The 16973-nt window shown below is 33.2% G+C and overlaps 2 protein-coding genes across 2 annotated transcripts; both read right to left on the reverse strand.

Annotated features, from left to right (window-relative positions):
* Window positions 1–1794: 1794 nt before the first annotated feature.
* LOC11426906 (apoptotic chromatin condensation inducer in the nucleus) lies at window positions 1795–2542 on the reverse strand. Its single transcript, XM_003630125.4, has one exon. The coding sequence runs from the start codon at window positions 2340–2342 to the stop codon at window positions 1965–1967; it is 378 nt and encodes a 125-aa protein (XP_003630173.1). The 5' UTR covers window positions 2343–2542; the 3' UTR covers window positions 1795–1964.
* A 7255-nt stretch (window positions 2543–9797) lies between these two features.
* LOC11436748 (cellulose synthase A catalytic subunit 2 [UDP-forming]) lies at window positions 9798–16486 on the reverse strand. Its single transcript, XM_003630126.4, has 14 exons — window positions 15971–16486; window positions 15163–15358; window positions 14833–15059; window positions 14614–14716; window positions 14332–14521; window positions 13980–14246; window positions 13531–13876; window positions 13254–13391; window positions 12917–13042; window positions 12613–12825; window positions 12248–12521; window positions 11949–12145; window positions 11479–11829; window positions 9798–10958 (listed from the first exon to the last, which is right to left on the reverse strand). The coding sequence occupies exons 1-14, from the start codon at window positions 16049–16051 to the stop codon at window positions 10371–10373; spliced, it is 3297 nt and encodes a 1098-aa protein (XP_003630174.1). The 5' UTR covers window positions 16052–16486; the 3' UTR covers window positions 9798–10370.
* Window positions 16487–16973: the final 487 nt, after the last annotated feature.

A 16973-nucleotide genomic window follows, 5' to 3' on the forward strand; every position in this document is an offset into this window, starting at 1 on the left:
CAAAATAAGTGCAGAGGTGTTATGTACGATAATCACACTACCACGAACCAAATTATCATTTTGATGTTTTCCGTCTCTTTTTTATTAAATTCAACAATCCCTGATGTTATGCTGCAAAGCTTTCCTCTAGATCAATATCTTAAGAAATTAAATTGTCCCTTGTTATTTCATTATATTTGTGTAATGTAAAATTACCTTTTTGTTTGGAAGGTTTTTCGCTTTTTGCATTTCACATTTTCACTTTGTCTAGGACTTCATCAAAATATTTTTCTCCGTTATAGAGAGGTTTAGGAGGGGCTACAGTGACTTATGGTAAGTCTTCCAATGTTTGTGTCATACTGTCATGCGCCGTAATTATTGTTAGATATCACGACTTCAAGTCTTCAACTATTATCTTTGTATTTTTCATCTTTTCTGTTCACATTATATTCGTTGAGACATCGATGAGAGGATCATCAACAAGCTACATTTTAAAGGTTTTTTTTTTTTTTATTTTATTTTATTTTTTTCGGTGCCTTTTGCTAAAAAACAAATTTATCATCTTTCTTGACAGTGAACCATAATGAGCATCAACTCCGTTCTCAAGTTCAACGTGGGTTATGCTCCCTTGTGGGTAAAGGATTTAAGAACCTGAAAATAGTATCATTCCATGAAGCTAGATAGATGCATGTGTAGGGAGTAGGGACCCTCCATGTTGCCACCAGCAAGCTCATTCTGCTTCAACACATTTAGTGAATAGTGATTGACCACAAATATGTTGACACCAACCAGTTGATGGACTAATTAAAGACTTTTTCTAGTGATTTCAGATGTGGGAAGTGTTATTTGAACAACCAATTTGATTGACAATTTATGTGACAACCATAATTTGCAAAGAAAAAATAGATATTTGCACGGAAATCAAAACAATGGAGAGATAAAGTAAAAAAATAATGTGAGTATAAGAAAGAAAATTGTTACAAAAATTATCACCAAATAGATGTTCAAATATCATTTCTCAATCTACATAGACCATGTGAACGCTTCCTCACCTATTATTTCACTAATACCTCATAGGGAAAGAGAGAGAGGAAGACTTGGAAGGAAATAAAGGAAAAAATTAGAAAAATATTTCACATTTTCTTGAGTATTTTCATAGAGAAAAGGATAAATGAATACTTATGAATGATAGATTTTTAATTTTGAAGATACTATAACAACATGTATTAGATTTGAATAGTTTATCTTAACATTTCAATACAAGAGTTCTTTCAATTATAATTTTTTTTAGGCTAAAATGGCATTAATAAATGCACCACATCATTAAAATTGGAGGAAGATCAAAAAAATTGTTGACTTTTTTAATTGAGGGACCAAAAAAATTGTTTTAGAAAATGGAGACTAAAGGTTAAAAAATATATAAATAGGGGATCGAAATTGTGTTTAAGCACCTTTTGTGTTTCCTTCAAAAAACCTTTTTTTGTATTATGATGAAATATAAACTTTCCAAAGCATTTGCTCTACCTAAGCCTTTTTTGTTGATTTTCTAGAGACCAGAAAATCAATCAAATCAGTTAGATAGAATATGCACTCATTTCGGACAAGGTTTATACTGAGCCATTTCTTTATGCTCCTCCAACCCCGCATTGCAGATCATATTGATCCATATATATATATATATATATATATAGTTGAAGTTGCTGTAAGTTAAAAAGTTAGCTAGTTATAATTAAGTTAAGTGACATGTAGATATATAGCAGTAACACATTGATAATCAACACACATATTGATAATTAAATTAACGGATATCAACAATTAAAAACGAAAGTAGCACTTAGCATTTTTTTTTGGCACTCAAGTAGTACTGAACATATATTATTTTCCATTTTCCATGAGAAAATACAAAATCCTGGGAGTGACCCATCATACAATTATTATCAGGAAAGTTAAAGCTAGCTACGTTCTTAGTTCTCAATTCATTGTCATCATGCACTCACCCTTGTATCATTATTAATAGGTGTAGTAACCATGTAAATATTCACAAGAGAACGATATCTCCTTTGTTTCTTAACTATAGGAAAAACTTCAACATCTTTCCCAAAAATCTCTTGTATCTTGGCCATTACAATATCATCACTTTGTTGCTTTTTTTCTTCTTCTTCTTCTTCTTCTTCTTCTTCTTGCCTGTTGCTTCGCATCCTCTTGCTTGCTCTTCCTCTAATGTTGTTGTTGCTCTTCTCTTCATCACTAAGATCCATAAGCTTTTGAGCTGCATCCACATCACACTCATTAATCAAGTGTTGATCATATTCCACAATCTTCATCTTACGCCAACAAGAAGAAGAGGGTGCTAATTCAGCCATTAATAAGGAGGTTGAACCCTCTTGATGTTTTTGTTTCTCTTGTTGGCTATAAATAGTATTGTTGTTGATTATGTACTATAATTGACGTAGAGCGCGTTTTGAAGATACGTGTTGTGTGAGTTCTAGCAATTTCAAAGAGACCAGCTAAGAAACTACGAGGTTGGTTCTATGAAGATGACCTCATAAACTTAGTTGATTCAATAATAAATAATATAACTATTTCTCTTGTTCATATATAATATTTTAAATGAATCAATTCAAATCATTTCTTTTGTCTGATTTCATTATGGTATTGTACAAAACGAATAATGGCCGTTGGATTGATGTTATAATATAAACGTTGTCTTTGGGGACCACTTTTGTCGGCAATCTAACGGGTCGGATACTAGAAATAGAATAACATAAATATCGTTTCAAAGATTTTTGTGTAGGCGCAAACACAAGGGAAATTGATTTCCTTTGATTGGATTCGAGATAGCTTGTGTATTCACGTATTATTAGTATATGAGAAATAAAAGAAGACTGAACAATTCACATAATATACATATTTTGATTTTTTTTTTAAGAGTTTAAAGGTGATGAATTGTCGATTCAAAACAATTTTTCATAACAACAAATGAAAACATTAAGAATTGCCACATCTAATTAATAAAATAAAAGTAAAAAATAAATATAACAATTTTCTCTTACTTCTCAGTGTTTTCATTGGTGTGCACACATCTTTAAATTCTTTTTTTAATGAGAAAATGGGGATAGGTAATGTTGATGTAACCTAGTTTTACATTGACGTCCGATTAGAATTGAAAATTGCAAAGTTATTTTCATAAATCATTTATATTTTATGCTTACATAATAAGATGATGAATATTTATGGGAAGAGGTGTAAAACTATCTTACATTGTCGGTGAACTTCCATTAAACTATTTTTGTATATCTAAAATACCAAAAGTAAAATCCGTACCATTTTATTACCAAATCAAAAAATCCGTACCATTAAATTTTCAACCAAAAATGATTAGATGTATTGCATTCATTGGGAAATTTAAGATAAAAAAAATTTATGTCTCATTCCAAAGCAAAAAAGATTTTTGAGACCCAAGTACTATTTAAGACCCTTAATAAGTGTCCCGGAGACACTCGTTAACATTTCCTTATTAAAAATCTCCAAATCAAAAGTGTAAAGAAATTTTAGTTATATGCTACTCCCTCCAATCTCCATTCAATTATAAATGACCTAAATTAAATTATGGGACGGAAGAAGTTTTATTTTTTAATTTGGTTCTCCAAAGTTGAATTATGTACTCAAACCTTGGAAATGGTGAGCAGACCTAGAACCAGTGGGTATGCCGGTTCGAGTCAAACATCAGATCGAATATGTAATTGAACTGGTGGAAATCGGTTAAACTCGCTAAAAATCAATGACTCGGTTGTTTTTTGGAACGAACCCGGTTCAATTTTTTTTATTAATTTTCATAATTAGTCATTAATAAAATCAATTATGTAAGGTTTAATACTCATTAATGTCAATTATTCACGGTTTAAGCACTAATTCACACTTATTTCGATTTGCATGCTTGCTACAATAAATGCTGATTTGACTTTTGATAATTTTTTAAAAAAAAACCATAATATGAAAAGTTGAGGACAATAGGAATCCAACCTTGGACAATAAAATGAATATCTAGGAACTCAACCCCTCCAACAACAACTTGTTTGTGTTATCAAATAAAATAGATTATATATATAAGTATATTATATCTTCATTTTTTAAAAAGAAAGAACACATCATTTTTTTCTCTTAAAAAGAGCTCATCATTATTAAATATAATACCTACACAAATACATATCATTTCTCCCCTAAAAAAAATATACACATCATACATTTTTTTTAAAAATATACATATTATATTTGGGTTAATAGTGCTTTAACCCCCTGTAATTTAGGTCATTTCTGATTTTCCTTCCTGTAAAATAATTTTTTTGAATTTCATCCTTGTAATATGAAGATTTTTTGGTTTTGGACCTTCATAAAAATTTCACCCCCTGTAATTTGAGAAAATTTAGGTTTACCCCCCTTATAATTTGAGCAAATTTCGATTTACCCCCTGTTAATTTTAGCAAATTTCGGTTTACCCTCCTGCTATATCTTCGATTTTGAACAGTCAAAATTCATGAAGGTCCAAAACCAAAAATATTCAAATTACAAGGACGAAATCGAAAAAAAATACTTTACAGGGGGTAAAACTGAAAATGACCTATATTACAGGGGGTAAAACACTATTAACCCTTTATATTAATATATATGCAAAACAAAATCTATTTCCTTGCCAACAAAATATAACTATACTCTTTAAAAAAATATAGATATACATATATTAATATACCTATTACATGTCACTTTTTTAGTTTTTAAGTGGCCGAGTCATCGGTTCAATCCGATTTAATCTAGTTAAATACATATAAAAATTTAATCGTAAGACCGAATCAACTTACCGAGTTATTTGGTTTAATCCGATTCAGTCATGCGATTCAACCAGTAACCCAGCGGTTCCCCCATTAACTCACTGACCCATTACCCATATCGAGCCGATGATCGAGCTGAGTTTTAAAACTTTCATGGTAAGAAACTAAGTACGAAGGTGAATGTATAGAGTTGATAGTATGCACTCTTGTATATCAGTTTGAATTGACCGAAGTCATTGAATAGGCCACGTATGCTAGGTTGTCTTGTGTGGAAATTGGAACTCACCGATTGAGATAGGTGGAATTTTTGGTCATTTTTTCCTATCATTTTTCAGCAGAAAGAGTCCAAACTTCAAATCGTGGAAAACTTCAACTTACTAATTTGCTCATGTTGTTTCTACAAATAATTAAATGCCTAATGATTTTGTTGCTTCTACTAAATATGTTTATGATCTGGAGTTGATTAATATGTAAGTAAAATCTGATGAAAAATTGCTTTGATAACAAATCGAAGTTATATATGTTTTGCTCAACAATTTATTATTTAGTAGAGTTTATTAACCACTTAAAGCTAATTGTTTAGTTAGAGTATTTTTCTTCTTCTTCCTATAATGGAAAAGTGGGAAAGACAGATTTAATATTTGTTTGATATGTTAAAAATGAATGACATTACATGACAACTTCAGTTGTACATGTTTGAAATGTAAAACTGTTTCAAAGACGAAACAAACCATAGGCAGGAAATATACTAAAAACTGAAATTATTATCCATCATTAAACCACAATACAATTATTGTCCCACGTAAGTTTTTTAAAACAACAAAATAGTCGTTGATCCATCGAAAATTATATAAGGCTAAAAATTGTTCAATACCATAAAATTTTGTTTTGAGTTGTTATGTTGTTAAGTCTTGTACCGTTCTGTTAAGTACTTACTGTTTAATAGATCAAACACATCCATAGAATGATAAAAAAAAAAAAATTCACTTATGTTTCGTTAATGCCTTTGAAGAAGAATATATATATAAATACATTTGTAAACGTTCTTCAAATTCGAACATTACCTTAGACTAAAGTATCATCCTCTCACTTTAATTTTTTTTCATAATAAAATAAAAAGAGTGATAAAAGTTATCAGCTTTTGGTTGTCTAAATTGTATTTGACTAAGTAAGCATATATATTTTAATGAGTAAATAGGCAATTACCCCCCTCAAATTGTAAGTTTCGTCAATTACCCTCCTGAAATTAACAAAACTTCAATTACCCCCCTGAAATTGCACATCGTTAATCAATTTATCCCCTCCGTCAAATTTTTCTGTTAGTGAACATGACGTTTTGCAAATACCCCCCTGAAGTTTTGCACTTATGTGCAAAATGCCCCCGAACTTGAAAATTTATAATTTTTTTTCTTATCCTTGAAAAATGTGGAAGAGGAGATGAAGAACATTGTGCAATAGCTAAATGGAGATACATGAACCAAATGCCAAGACTTGTATAATTTGTTGATTGAAGTAATTGAAGAATGCTGCAAATTTTGATTGGAGAACATTGTAGATTGTGATTTAACAGGTTGCAAGTCAAGAGATAAAAGTATCATCATTTCGTGGGTTGAGGGCAGAAGTATACTAGTTATCTTTACTTCAATTACCCCCCTGAAATTGCACATCGTTAATCAATTTATCCCCGCCGTCAAATTTTTCTGTTAGTGAACATGACGTTTTGCAAATACCCCCCCCTGAAGTTTTGCACTTATGTGCAAAATGCCCCCGAACTTGAAAATTTATAATTTTTTTTCTTATCCTTGAAAAATGTGGAAGAGGAGATGAAGAACATTGTGCAATAGCTAAATGGAGATACATGAACCAAATGCCAAGACTTGTATAATTTGTTGACTGAAGTAATTGAAGAATGCTGCAAATTTTGATTGGAGAACATTGTAGATTGTGATTTAACAGGTTGCAAGTCAAGAGATAAAAGTATCATCATTTCGTGGGTTGAGGGCAGAAGTATACTAATTATCTTTGCTTTTGTCAGGGAATTTACTTTAAATCAATTTACTTTGAATTTACTTTTTTAACTTGATATAATCAGAAATCATTTTACACATTGTTTTTGGGTTAGTGTTCTTAATAAAGTCTTTCTTTTTCTATATTGAAAAAATATCTCTTTAGTTAATAAAATAATATCTTATCTTTTGTTAAAGAAAATCTAAACTAAAAATATTAAAATCATGCAGTAGTTAATTGTCAACCATAAATAAAGAACTTAAATTGCTTTCTCTAAAAGCAGTATTCATGATTAATAATCCAAATTTTCAACTTAAGAGAGTTTCTATCAACATAGTAAGTTAGTAACCTCATTTAAGTAACTTTAAAAGAATGCATCATTGGCTCACATGTATCAGCAACATTGCTATTGTGCAGTCACCCAAAAAGACATTCTCGAAGGATCAAAGAATCCATTTCCAAGAATTATTCATGCCAAAAAACAATGTAATCACTTCCAACAAGTCCAGAAAAAATATAAATTTTCAAGTTCGGGAGGCATTTTGCACATAAGTGCAAAATTTCAGGGGGGGTATTTGCAAAACGTCATGTTGACTAACAGAAGAATTTGACGGAGGGTAAATTGATTAACGTTATGCAATTTCAAGGCGGTAATTGACGAAATTTACAATTTCGAGGGCAATTATCTATTTACTCATATTTTAATATAGTAAAATAAATTAATTTATCAACAAGGACTTTTGTACTTTTTCTTTCACACAAGCTTTTCCTTGAGATTAAGGAACGGTTAACTTGTGAAAGCACGTTACAAGAGTGGAAGCAAAGCAATCCGTTACGCTAGCACGTCACGAATTCTCGTCTGGTATTTTTTTTTCTTTTCAAGTTGAGCCATAGGCACTATAATAACAAGCTCTCTTTATTGGGTATAATATTCCTAGTATATTGAAACGAGTTTTGCTAACCGTGTTCCATGATGAATGACTAAGCGTGCACTTGGTTCTGTTGTGGTCAAAATTGATTTTAATTGAATTGATTTTGCAGAATTGATTTTAGTTAAAATTGAGTTAAGTGTAAAGTGATTTATGTTTGGTTATCTTCACAACAAAAGTGATTTATAACAAATATATTGTTTGAATAATTTGGATTAAAATTGATTTTAACCAAGATGGGTTTTTAACATATAGTATTTATCTAATTTTTACCAACCAAATCTTAACGTATGTTCCAACAAAAAAATAAAACTGGTTACAAATTTGTTATTGAAGAGTCCAGCTTCAGGGTTCGTGTGTTACTCTTATGCTGCTGCCACCTTGTAACGAGTGAATTGTAACAAGCAATTGATCAAAGAGTTTCTATGAAAAAAATTTGATGAGCACTGCATTTTTCAACTCTTGCATGAGTAAAAATGGAATTGACAGGAATTGAAATTCGAAATAAAAGAGAGGATTCCAGGTAGAAGGAGAAGTTGCATGTTCAGTTTCATCCCTGAATTGGGTAGTCTTCTCCCGTGAAATTTAAGTTTACCAAGGGGCAAAACAGTCAACAACCATTGCCAAAATTGAAAAGCTACAAGTAGCTGCTTCTATTGAAATCCGAGTTAAACTGTGAAAGTACTTTGACCAAGAGAGAACCAAACATGTCAAACGTGAGGCAGGAATGGTTAGACGCCCGTTCTCGATAGTCTACCGTGAAACCAAATAGGGGCTAAAAAAATGGATGGACAATGAGTACACAACATATGTGTTTGTTCTTGGATATAAAATTTTTTTGGAATAAAATAACTTTGCACGTCTTTGAATATTTTCATGAAAGTATTAACATAGTAAAGGGTGGGAAAATGTGTTCCTATGAAAAGATTGTGCACACTTTCATTTTCTTTTTTCCTTATATCAAAAAGTATCGAAAGAAGTTCTACAAGGCATAAGATTTGATGTAAAAATTTCACCGCATCCATTGAAACTCGACAGGCAGCAGGCCAACACAGCTCCATACGTACTTTTAAATGGTGTCGTCGTTGATGCCACCATTTAATTTCACAGCAATCCAACCTACACTTAATAAGTCAGACCAGATTAAGTTTTGCGTGTGGAAATATTACAAACCGTTCTGCATGCTATTTTAATGTTCAGATCAAATAATTTTTTACTGCAACTCATCCTAGCCGAACTGTGAAACAATCATATAATAATGGGATATTTCTTCTTATTATAAGTAACCCTTCTAATTTCAACGCAAAAAGAATAGGTAGGGAAGATGGAGAGAAAGAAAGGTAGTTTAAAGTACAACGTTCTAAATAGCAAATAGATAGTATAATAATAGTTAATTGCCATGCTGTGGTAGAATACGCAAAGTCACAAACCCATGTGTAAGTATTCTGATTCCATACATTGCTCCACCAAATGAGTTAGGACATTGAAAATACCAAGCATGCTTAGGTAAGAATTCGGTACCAAGTACAATATATGACTGTTTTTCTTATATAACATGAGATAGCTAAATATTTCAATTCACAATATCACAATAAAAGTTTAAAAGTCAAATTTGAGTTTGATTTCAACAACCAAAAAAACTCAAATAAACAAGTAAAACATTATATTATAGTAATATATGAGAACGTTTCAAATTTCACTCGCAACAAAATAACGGAAAAAAAATGACATATGGTACAAATACAATATGCATACCAAGTACATGCTTCAAATTTTCTTTATTTTGAAGTAACCTAAAATAGCAATACAGATTATGCTACAGAGAATCTTGAGCTTAAAAAATAATTAGTCAGCTAACTATCAAGTTTCTACATTTATAAATTAAACACATAAGGTAAGAGCTTTGAATAAATCTATATGCAGTTGCACGCATAGAATACCGGATTTACTCAACAAAATCTGGAGAAGTAATAAATTTCAGAAGTCTCGATAAATCTTGATTGCAAGCAACATATATGTAGAAAAAAGTTTCACAATATAGAATATCACACACAAGTTTCGAGTGCCAACAAGCATACTCTTCAAACCGAAAGTTCCATGGAGTTTGAAAAAAGAAACATCAAGAACATGTGAAGAACAAGAATATCCATAGCTGACGGTATTACAAATGAGGAAGAAATCTCATGTCACAAGGTTTAAACAAAAAACCATACCTTAAAATATGAAATAACTAATTCTTGAGACTGCTGGTCCCTCTATTTTGTAAGAGGGAATAACTTATCGTATCATTCAATGCCTCTTTCTTATATAAGAATACATGAAAGCAACTAGAAAAAGAGAATAGCAACACTTAATAAAACCACAGAAAATATAATCAAAGAATAAAATGAGAAAAAAAAAAAAAAAAAAAAAAAAAAAAAAAAAAAACCTATTACAGGTAACAATGTATCAAACTCCCCCCTCTTTCCCTTCCATTTTCTCTCCTTCCTCTTTATCTACACACCCGAAAAATACAACTTCCATCAAAAAATTTGTGAGACTTTTTTCGTTTATTGTGATGTGAAGCGTGTCGTATTCAATGCATTGATTGCTTCTTCAAAAACACCTTCATTCAGTTTTCATTTATTCTTCATGTATCCTCACAATTCAATCCACAAATTTCTAAGACAGGACCATCTCTTGATACAAAAGGGTTAACTCTAACCCACAAGAGAGTCAAGATGGAAGCTAGCAAGATTGACCAAACCAAAACAATGGTTGGCATCCTATCCTGTTTCCCAAGCAAACCCTTGAGGAATGGATAAAGATGTATGATGACCCAAAGGGCAAAGAATAATCTACCGAACAGAGGTCCCCATGAGTCATAACCATTATTGATCGCATCGGAGACACCAACAATCACGCCCACAATATTCATGATTAATAGCGTCATTGGAGGGATTAATAGTGAAGTCCATTTGAATACATAGAGCTCCGAGAATTCTCCATCGTCGGCTGCTTTTGATGTAACAGTGAAGTTTGTGTCGACACCAGCTAAAACCTTGAGCAAACCTTGGAAAAGGGCAAAAAGATGTGATGAAGCACCTCCAATCACCCAAAACTGTTCATTCCTCCACCAATCATCGATTCCAACACCACCCCATTGCATCTCAAGGATACCAGTTGCTGCGATCGATATGAAGAGGGCCATGAACACAAGACTTGCATAGTTGCTTATCTGCATATCAGATAAAAAAAAAAAATGATATGTTAGTAACTGTGTCTACTATTCTGCAAATACTGAGGCCTGTCCGTTACAGCTTCTTCCTTAAAAAAAAAAAATCACTATTTTTTAAAATAATCACATCTAGGAGTTTTAATCTGTTAGTAACAACTTCTGAAGAAAAAAAAATAAGAATCTAAATAAATCCCCAAAACTGCTTCAAAAGAGAAACAGTTTTCAGTTGCTTCTCTAGAAAATCACTTTTGTTTTGATAGATGATTTTTTTAAGAAAAAATTGTTTTTCAATGCAGTAAACAAACACAGAATAGCTTCTGTTTTTCTTAAAAAGTTATAAAAAAATCTACAAATTATTGAAAGCCAATTTTTTTTACTCAATAACAAATAGACCCTAAAATTTTGACAAGACAAAGCAACAAATTTACTTCCTTCTTAATTCCTTAGGCAGTTAAGGAAAACATTAAAAGGGATATTTTTGAGTGACAGTCATAAAATTATAGGGAATTAAGAAGCATACCTCAGGAACAATAAATTTTCCGGTCAGAAGACATATGGCCGGTAGAGTACAGTAGACAATCAATGGGAGGGAAGTCCAAGGATACACGACTGAATTTATGTAGGAAAAACGTTCCAACAACTTCAACCCACCACCGTAGCCGTACCAAATTGGACAATGTTTGCTGAAAAAGATCTCAACAGAACCAAGAGCCCAACGAAGAACTTGGTGTAGACGATCTGAAAGATTGATGGGTGCTGAACCCTTGAATGCAGGCCTCTTAGGGATACAATACACAGACCGCCAACCATGGCAATGCATTTTGAAACCAGTCAAGATATCCTCAGTCACAGAACCATAGATCCATCCAACCTAATCCAAGCCAATATTGTGAGTACGTGAAATAAATATCAGAACAAAGACTACTATTAATTTACTAATCAATTAAATGGAGGCCAAACTCTGGTCACTGAGCTTGCTTAGATATTTACCTCTTTTCCCCATTCGGTTTTGTCTTCATAACCACAACTGATAACTTGAATGGCTTCTTTTAACAGCGATGCAGGACTCACTCCAGGTGGAATTCCACCATTATCCAGAAGTGTAGAGGCAACAAACACTGGAGACTGTCCAAACCTCTTCTCCATTTTCAATTGAGTCAAATTGGATGATTTCTCGACGATGGCTCCTGAAGCAGAACATAGTTAGCATTAATTGTAATCAACCAAATTTTCTGAAATAGAAGTTTTTATCATAAAGTAATCACAGCCAATTGATCAAAAATTCTAACCTTCATTCCCTGCCTCAATATTTTCAAGTGCGTGAATTTGCTTTGATGCTTCACTATGCTTCACCTTCTTCTTTTTATCTTTCTTATTATTGAGATTCTTTTTCTTTCTAGAGCCACAGCACCAGCAGCACCATTTTGGCAAACAGTTGCAGGTTTTGCTTGGCGGCTTCTTCTTGACAGGTGCATCATATCCGTAGAGTGCATACCTTCTGAAAACACATCCAGTTCCAACATAAATTGGACCTTGTAATCCATCCAATCCTTTCATGTTTATCTGTTTTCAATCAGGTAGTTAACTTGTCAAGGCAAAGGGAAGAAAGAAAAAACATTGACAAAAGCAAAGAATCGAAAAAGCAAAAACTTACATCAAAAAATACAACATTTCTGTTGGAGTATCTGTCATGTCTATCAATTCCATCAAATCTTTGTGGAAATTGTACATAGCAGATCTTCTTGCCAAGTTGAGGGTCCATCATAAAACACATGGCCTCTCTAAGAGCCTTGCTATTATTGATGTAATGATCACAGTCAACATTCAGAATATAAGGTGCGTTTGTGATAATTGCCGCCGCTCGTACCTACAAATATATTACAAAAACATGTTATCGAAGGCCAGTAGATCATCATCAATATCAACCTGAACCAAAATATAGGTAACTTGAAACTTACCAGAGAATTCATGGCTCCAGCCTTTTTGTGGTGATCAAACCCAGGCCTTTTTTCTCTAGAAACATAAACTAAGCGAGGTAACTCATTTCCCTCAACATCACGAACACCATCATGACCAAGGAAGACCTGTAAAACACAAACAAACAAACAAAAAAAGAATGTCATCGTTTCAAATTTGTAGGCAATGTTGTGAAAAATCAAGATTCTATTTAGGATCAAGGAGGGGAATGAAAAAATCGTAAAACAAGGATTGTGACAAGGATCGTATGATCCTACCTAAATTACAAAATTATACATAACAGATATACATATGCATGATAATCTATGTATCTTCTACCTGAATCATGCCAGGATGATCCCTCACATCATTTCCAGGCCACGGAGTCCCATCCTGCATAGTCCATCCATCCTCGGGAACCTTCTGTGCCGTTGCCACCAAACTATTAATCCTCACCTTAAATTCTTCATAATCTCTCTGTAACAACCAAAGAAATAAAAGTCATTAACAGTGTCAAATAATGCATTCTTTAGTAACAACAACAGAGACAACCACCAAATTATTTTCCAACTAACAACAACAACAGGGAAAAACTAGAAGCAGAGAAAGTTGAAACCTTCATTGCTCTTCTTTCCCTAACAAACGCGGGATGCACTTTATTTTTCAGATAGTCCATCTTCTGACCGAAATACCATTCTGGGGCACGGGGCTCAATATTATATTTCTTGCAAAACGGAACCCACTTCCTAGCAAATTCAGATGTCTCAGAAAGTGCTTCAAAAGTTAGCATAGCAGCACCATCATCCGAAACATAGCATGCAACTTTATCAACTGGATAGTCAACAGCAAGGATAGATAGAACAGTGTTTGCTGTGATCAGTGGAGGTTCTTTCATAGGATCAACAGTACTGACAAAGACATCAACACTTGCCAACTGGGAGGGTTTCCCTTCTTTCTCATACCTGCAGCAATGTAAGAATCCAATATTGAGCAAAATACGAGGACTCCGAGAACGAAAAAATAGAATCAATATATAGTAGACATGTGATAGGTAGGCTCAATTACCTCAGTGAAAGACGGTCAAGGTACGTTTCTCGCGTTATTGGGTACCATTTTGGAAACTGATCCATTATCCAAGATACAGCAAACCATATTTCACATATGACTGATGTCAGCCACAAGCCATATGCATCATTAACTGGATGGAGAATTCTATAATGGAAAAAAAGCCCAAGAATAACAAGACGAAGAACTATGATAATCCTGTATGGATTTATCTTGCTTGAAGGGATAGGTAGTTTCCGAGAAAGTGGCTGCCTTCCTTCGTCCATCCTGAAATAATATATTGAGAAAAATATTAATAAACAAAGCACACATATATAACACAGAAAAATAAAGAAATAGACTTGATTCTTACATGGGCAGATCAGGGTCATCGAAGTCATCTCCGAAACTTCCACTTCCATCATTGTTATCACCTTCATGCTTCACCACCTGAAGTTTGTCACTTTGCCTTTTCTTCCATTCCTCCATTCGGTCTTTCCAAGCCACACTTCCATATCCATATACCGCAATGTCTTTCTTCGGAACCATCGGTCTTGGTTGCACTATGATAAAAGAAGCACAAGGGTGAGACAATATATAAATATAATTCGAAACGTAGCAAAATGCAATATACGCAAAATTATATAAGACTTACATGGAATCGATGGATCAGTATAAGGCATGGGATGAACCCGGTTTCCATGATTCATATATGGTGGAACAATTAGAGCATGTCTATCAGAAGATATCTCAGGATCCTATAAATAATAGCAAACCGTGTTATAAAAGGGATCAATGTTGCTGCTGGCGTCAAGTAATGCAACAATTGAGTGTAAATTCGACATGTCAAAAGCAGAAGAATTCAAAGATATACCTCCTCCCCATAAGTCAGGAGTGGGATTTCAGGATTGAGAGGAGGTGATCCATGTTCCGAATTTGCACCAGATATATTGGTATTAGAACCACGACCGGTGTTAAGGCGGCCGGAAAACAATGAATCTGAATGTGCTTGCTGGCCCATATCATCAAGATCATAATCAAACTCATTGTCTAGATCGTCATCGCCATCCTCTTCTTCATCACCTTCGACCCTTGGACTACCTGCAAACCCATTGATTAATAAGATTATATATAAGATAATGTCTACAACAGAATCAATTTATCAAAGTCAAAGAGAGGAAAACAAAATTGATCTTGATCTCACCTTTGAGGCGTTTGTATCTAGTCTTGCACTGAGGGCAGGCCTGATTCCCTTCTTTTCGCTCGTACTCGTAGCAAGGCCGGCAAACAGGGAAAGCACACTCATTGCAAGCAACAAAGGGCTCCCCGTCCACAGTAACCTCAATCTCATCTCCACAGATCATACATATCTGTCCACTCAGTTCGCGAACCGACTTAATCTGAGAAGAACCATACCAAGAAATAGAGAGGTTAATATAATTTGCAACTGATTTACAATTCTATGTGAAGTTAAATGATCTAGCTTGTCGTGAAGATAATGCATTAATAAATAGTTACAAATCCAAGTTATAAACTGAAGTAAAGGGAAAGAGACAAATTCAGTGACACTAAAACTCTTAATTGATATTTACAAATCTAAGCCACAAGTAACCTACAATAAATCTATAAACCAAGATCAAATTTCCCATAAGTGACAAAATCATAGGTAATAATTCCACCTTCACAAGTCAACCAATCCATTAATACCACGATCAAAAACGCACATAATCTGCACAAATGCTTAGGCAATGTAAACGACCAAACACACTCTAGAAGAGTCAAAACACAAAACTGTACCAAAATCAAACAAATCTGAAATTTATTTTAGAACTCAAATTACAAAATATGAGACAATGTTCAACCAATTAACAAAAGGGTCAAAGGAAACAATAATAAACACACAAAAAATAAATCAAAATGCAAAATTGACTGAAAACCCACCACCGACACAAAAATTGAAACAGAAAACCCTACAAAATTAAGATAAGATGTGAAATGAAAAGAGAGGGTACCCTTCCATTTTCTTCAGCATTGATGAGAACAAACTCGTTCCTGTTGTGAGAACCAGCAATGAGTCTACCACCGGTATGCATCACTGACACTCACAACACAGCTCACAAACTTACGAAATCACGAACTTGTTCTTGTACTTAACTAATCTCAATCAAATCTAAAAAACCCACAACGTTAATTCACATAAAGATCCAACTTTGCATTGTAAAACCCATAAACGAACGGATCCAAAATTAAATTACCCTTTTTTTGTGTAATTGATAATTGAAACGAAAAAAAAAATGTGTTTTTTTGGGAGAGATAAGAAAAGGGAGTTGAATGTTCGGTGTTGTTGTTGTTTGATTCCTTAAGAAGACAACAACCACCGTGTCCTAAACTATGGCAATGTTTAGAGAGAGAGAGAGAGAGAGAGAGAGAGAGAGAGAGATGGGTAGTGTTTGTGTCTGTGTGAGTGGAAATGAAGACGCGTAAGATAGAAGGAGATTATAAGGGAGAGAGAGAAAGACAGAGAGACAGATAGAGAGAGAGAGAGAGAGAGTGAGATCGAGGAGAGTTTAAAGCAATGAATGAAAGATAGATGGGATAATTATTTAATTATTTAATAAGAAAAAAACTTAGGATAAAATATTAATAAAGTTTATTTGTATAGTTTATGGAAATTAAGGAGTTAAGAGTTTGGAGTGAGAGTTAGTAAAGAGTGAGGTGATGGGTGGGCCCAACTTGTGGTGGTGGTGGCATTGGCTGTTCCTCCACTGGACTATGTTTGTTGAATAATGAAAAAATGGACATTTATTATATTTTTGTTTTTTTCCTTTTGTTATTTTATGTTTTTTCTATATAAAAAAAGTTTAGAGTAAAAGAGTGTGTCATTAGTGTTAAAAAATTTAAGGAAAAATAAATTTTTTGTCGCTTGTTACAATAATACAAAGATTAATAAAACTAGTGTTTACAATTGCACATTTAAGATATCTAATTCACATTAAAAAAATATGATTAATGGAA

This window comes from Medicago truncatula, chromosome 8 (assembly GCF_003473485.1).
Source record: "Medicago truncatula cultivar Jemalong A17 chromosome 8, MtrunA17r5.0-ANR, whole genome shotgun sequence".
Lineage (NCBI taxonomy): Eukaryota > Viridiplantae > Streptophyta > Magnoliopsida > Fabales > Fabaceae > Medicago > Medicago truncatula.

Bases quoted from the DNA above. Each gene is read 5' to 3' on its own strand.
- LOC11426906 (XM_003630125.4), bottom strand. From the start codon at position 2,342: ATGGCTGAATTAGCACCCTCTTCTTCTTGTTGGCGTAAGATGAAGATT.
- LOC11436748 (XM_003630126.4), bottom strand. From the start codon at position 16,051: ATGCATACCGGTGGTAGACTCATTGCTGGTTCTCACAACAGGAACGAG. The intron at 14,522-14,613 runs GTAAGTCTTATA...CTTTTATCATAG, and splicing joins TACTGATCCATCGATTCCAT to TGCAACCAAGACCGATGGTT. The intron at 10,959-11,478 runs GTATGCTTCTTA...TCTGATATGCAG, and splicing joins GAAAATTTATTGTTCCTGAG to ATAAGCAACTATGCAAGTCT.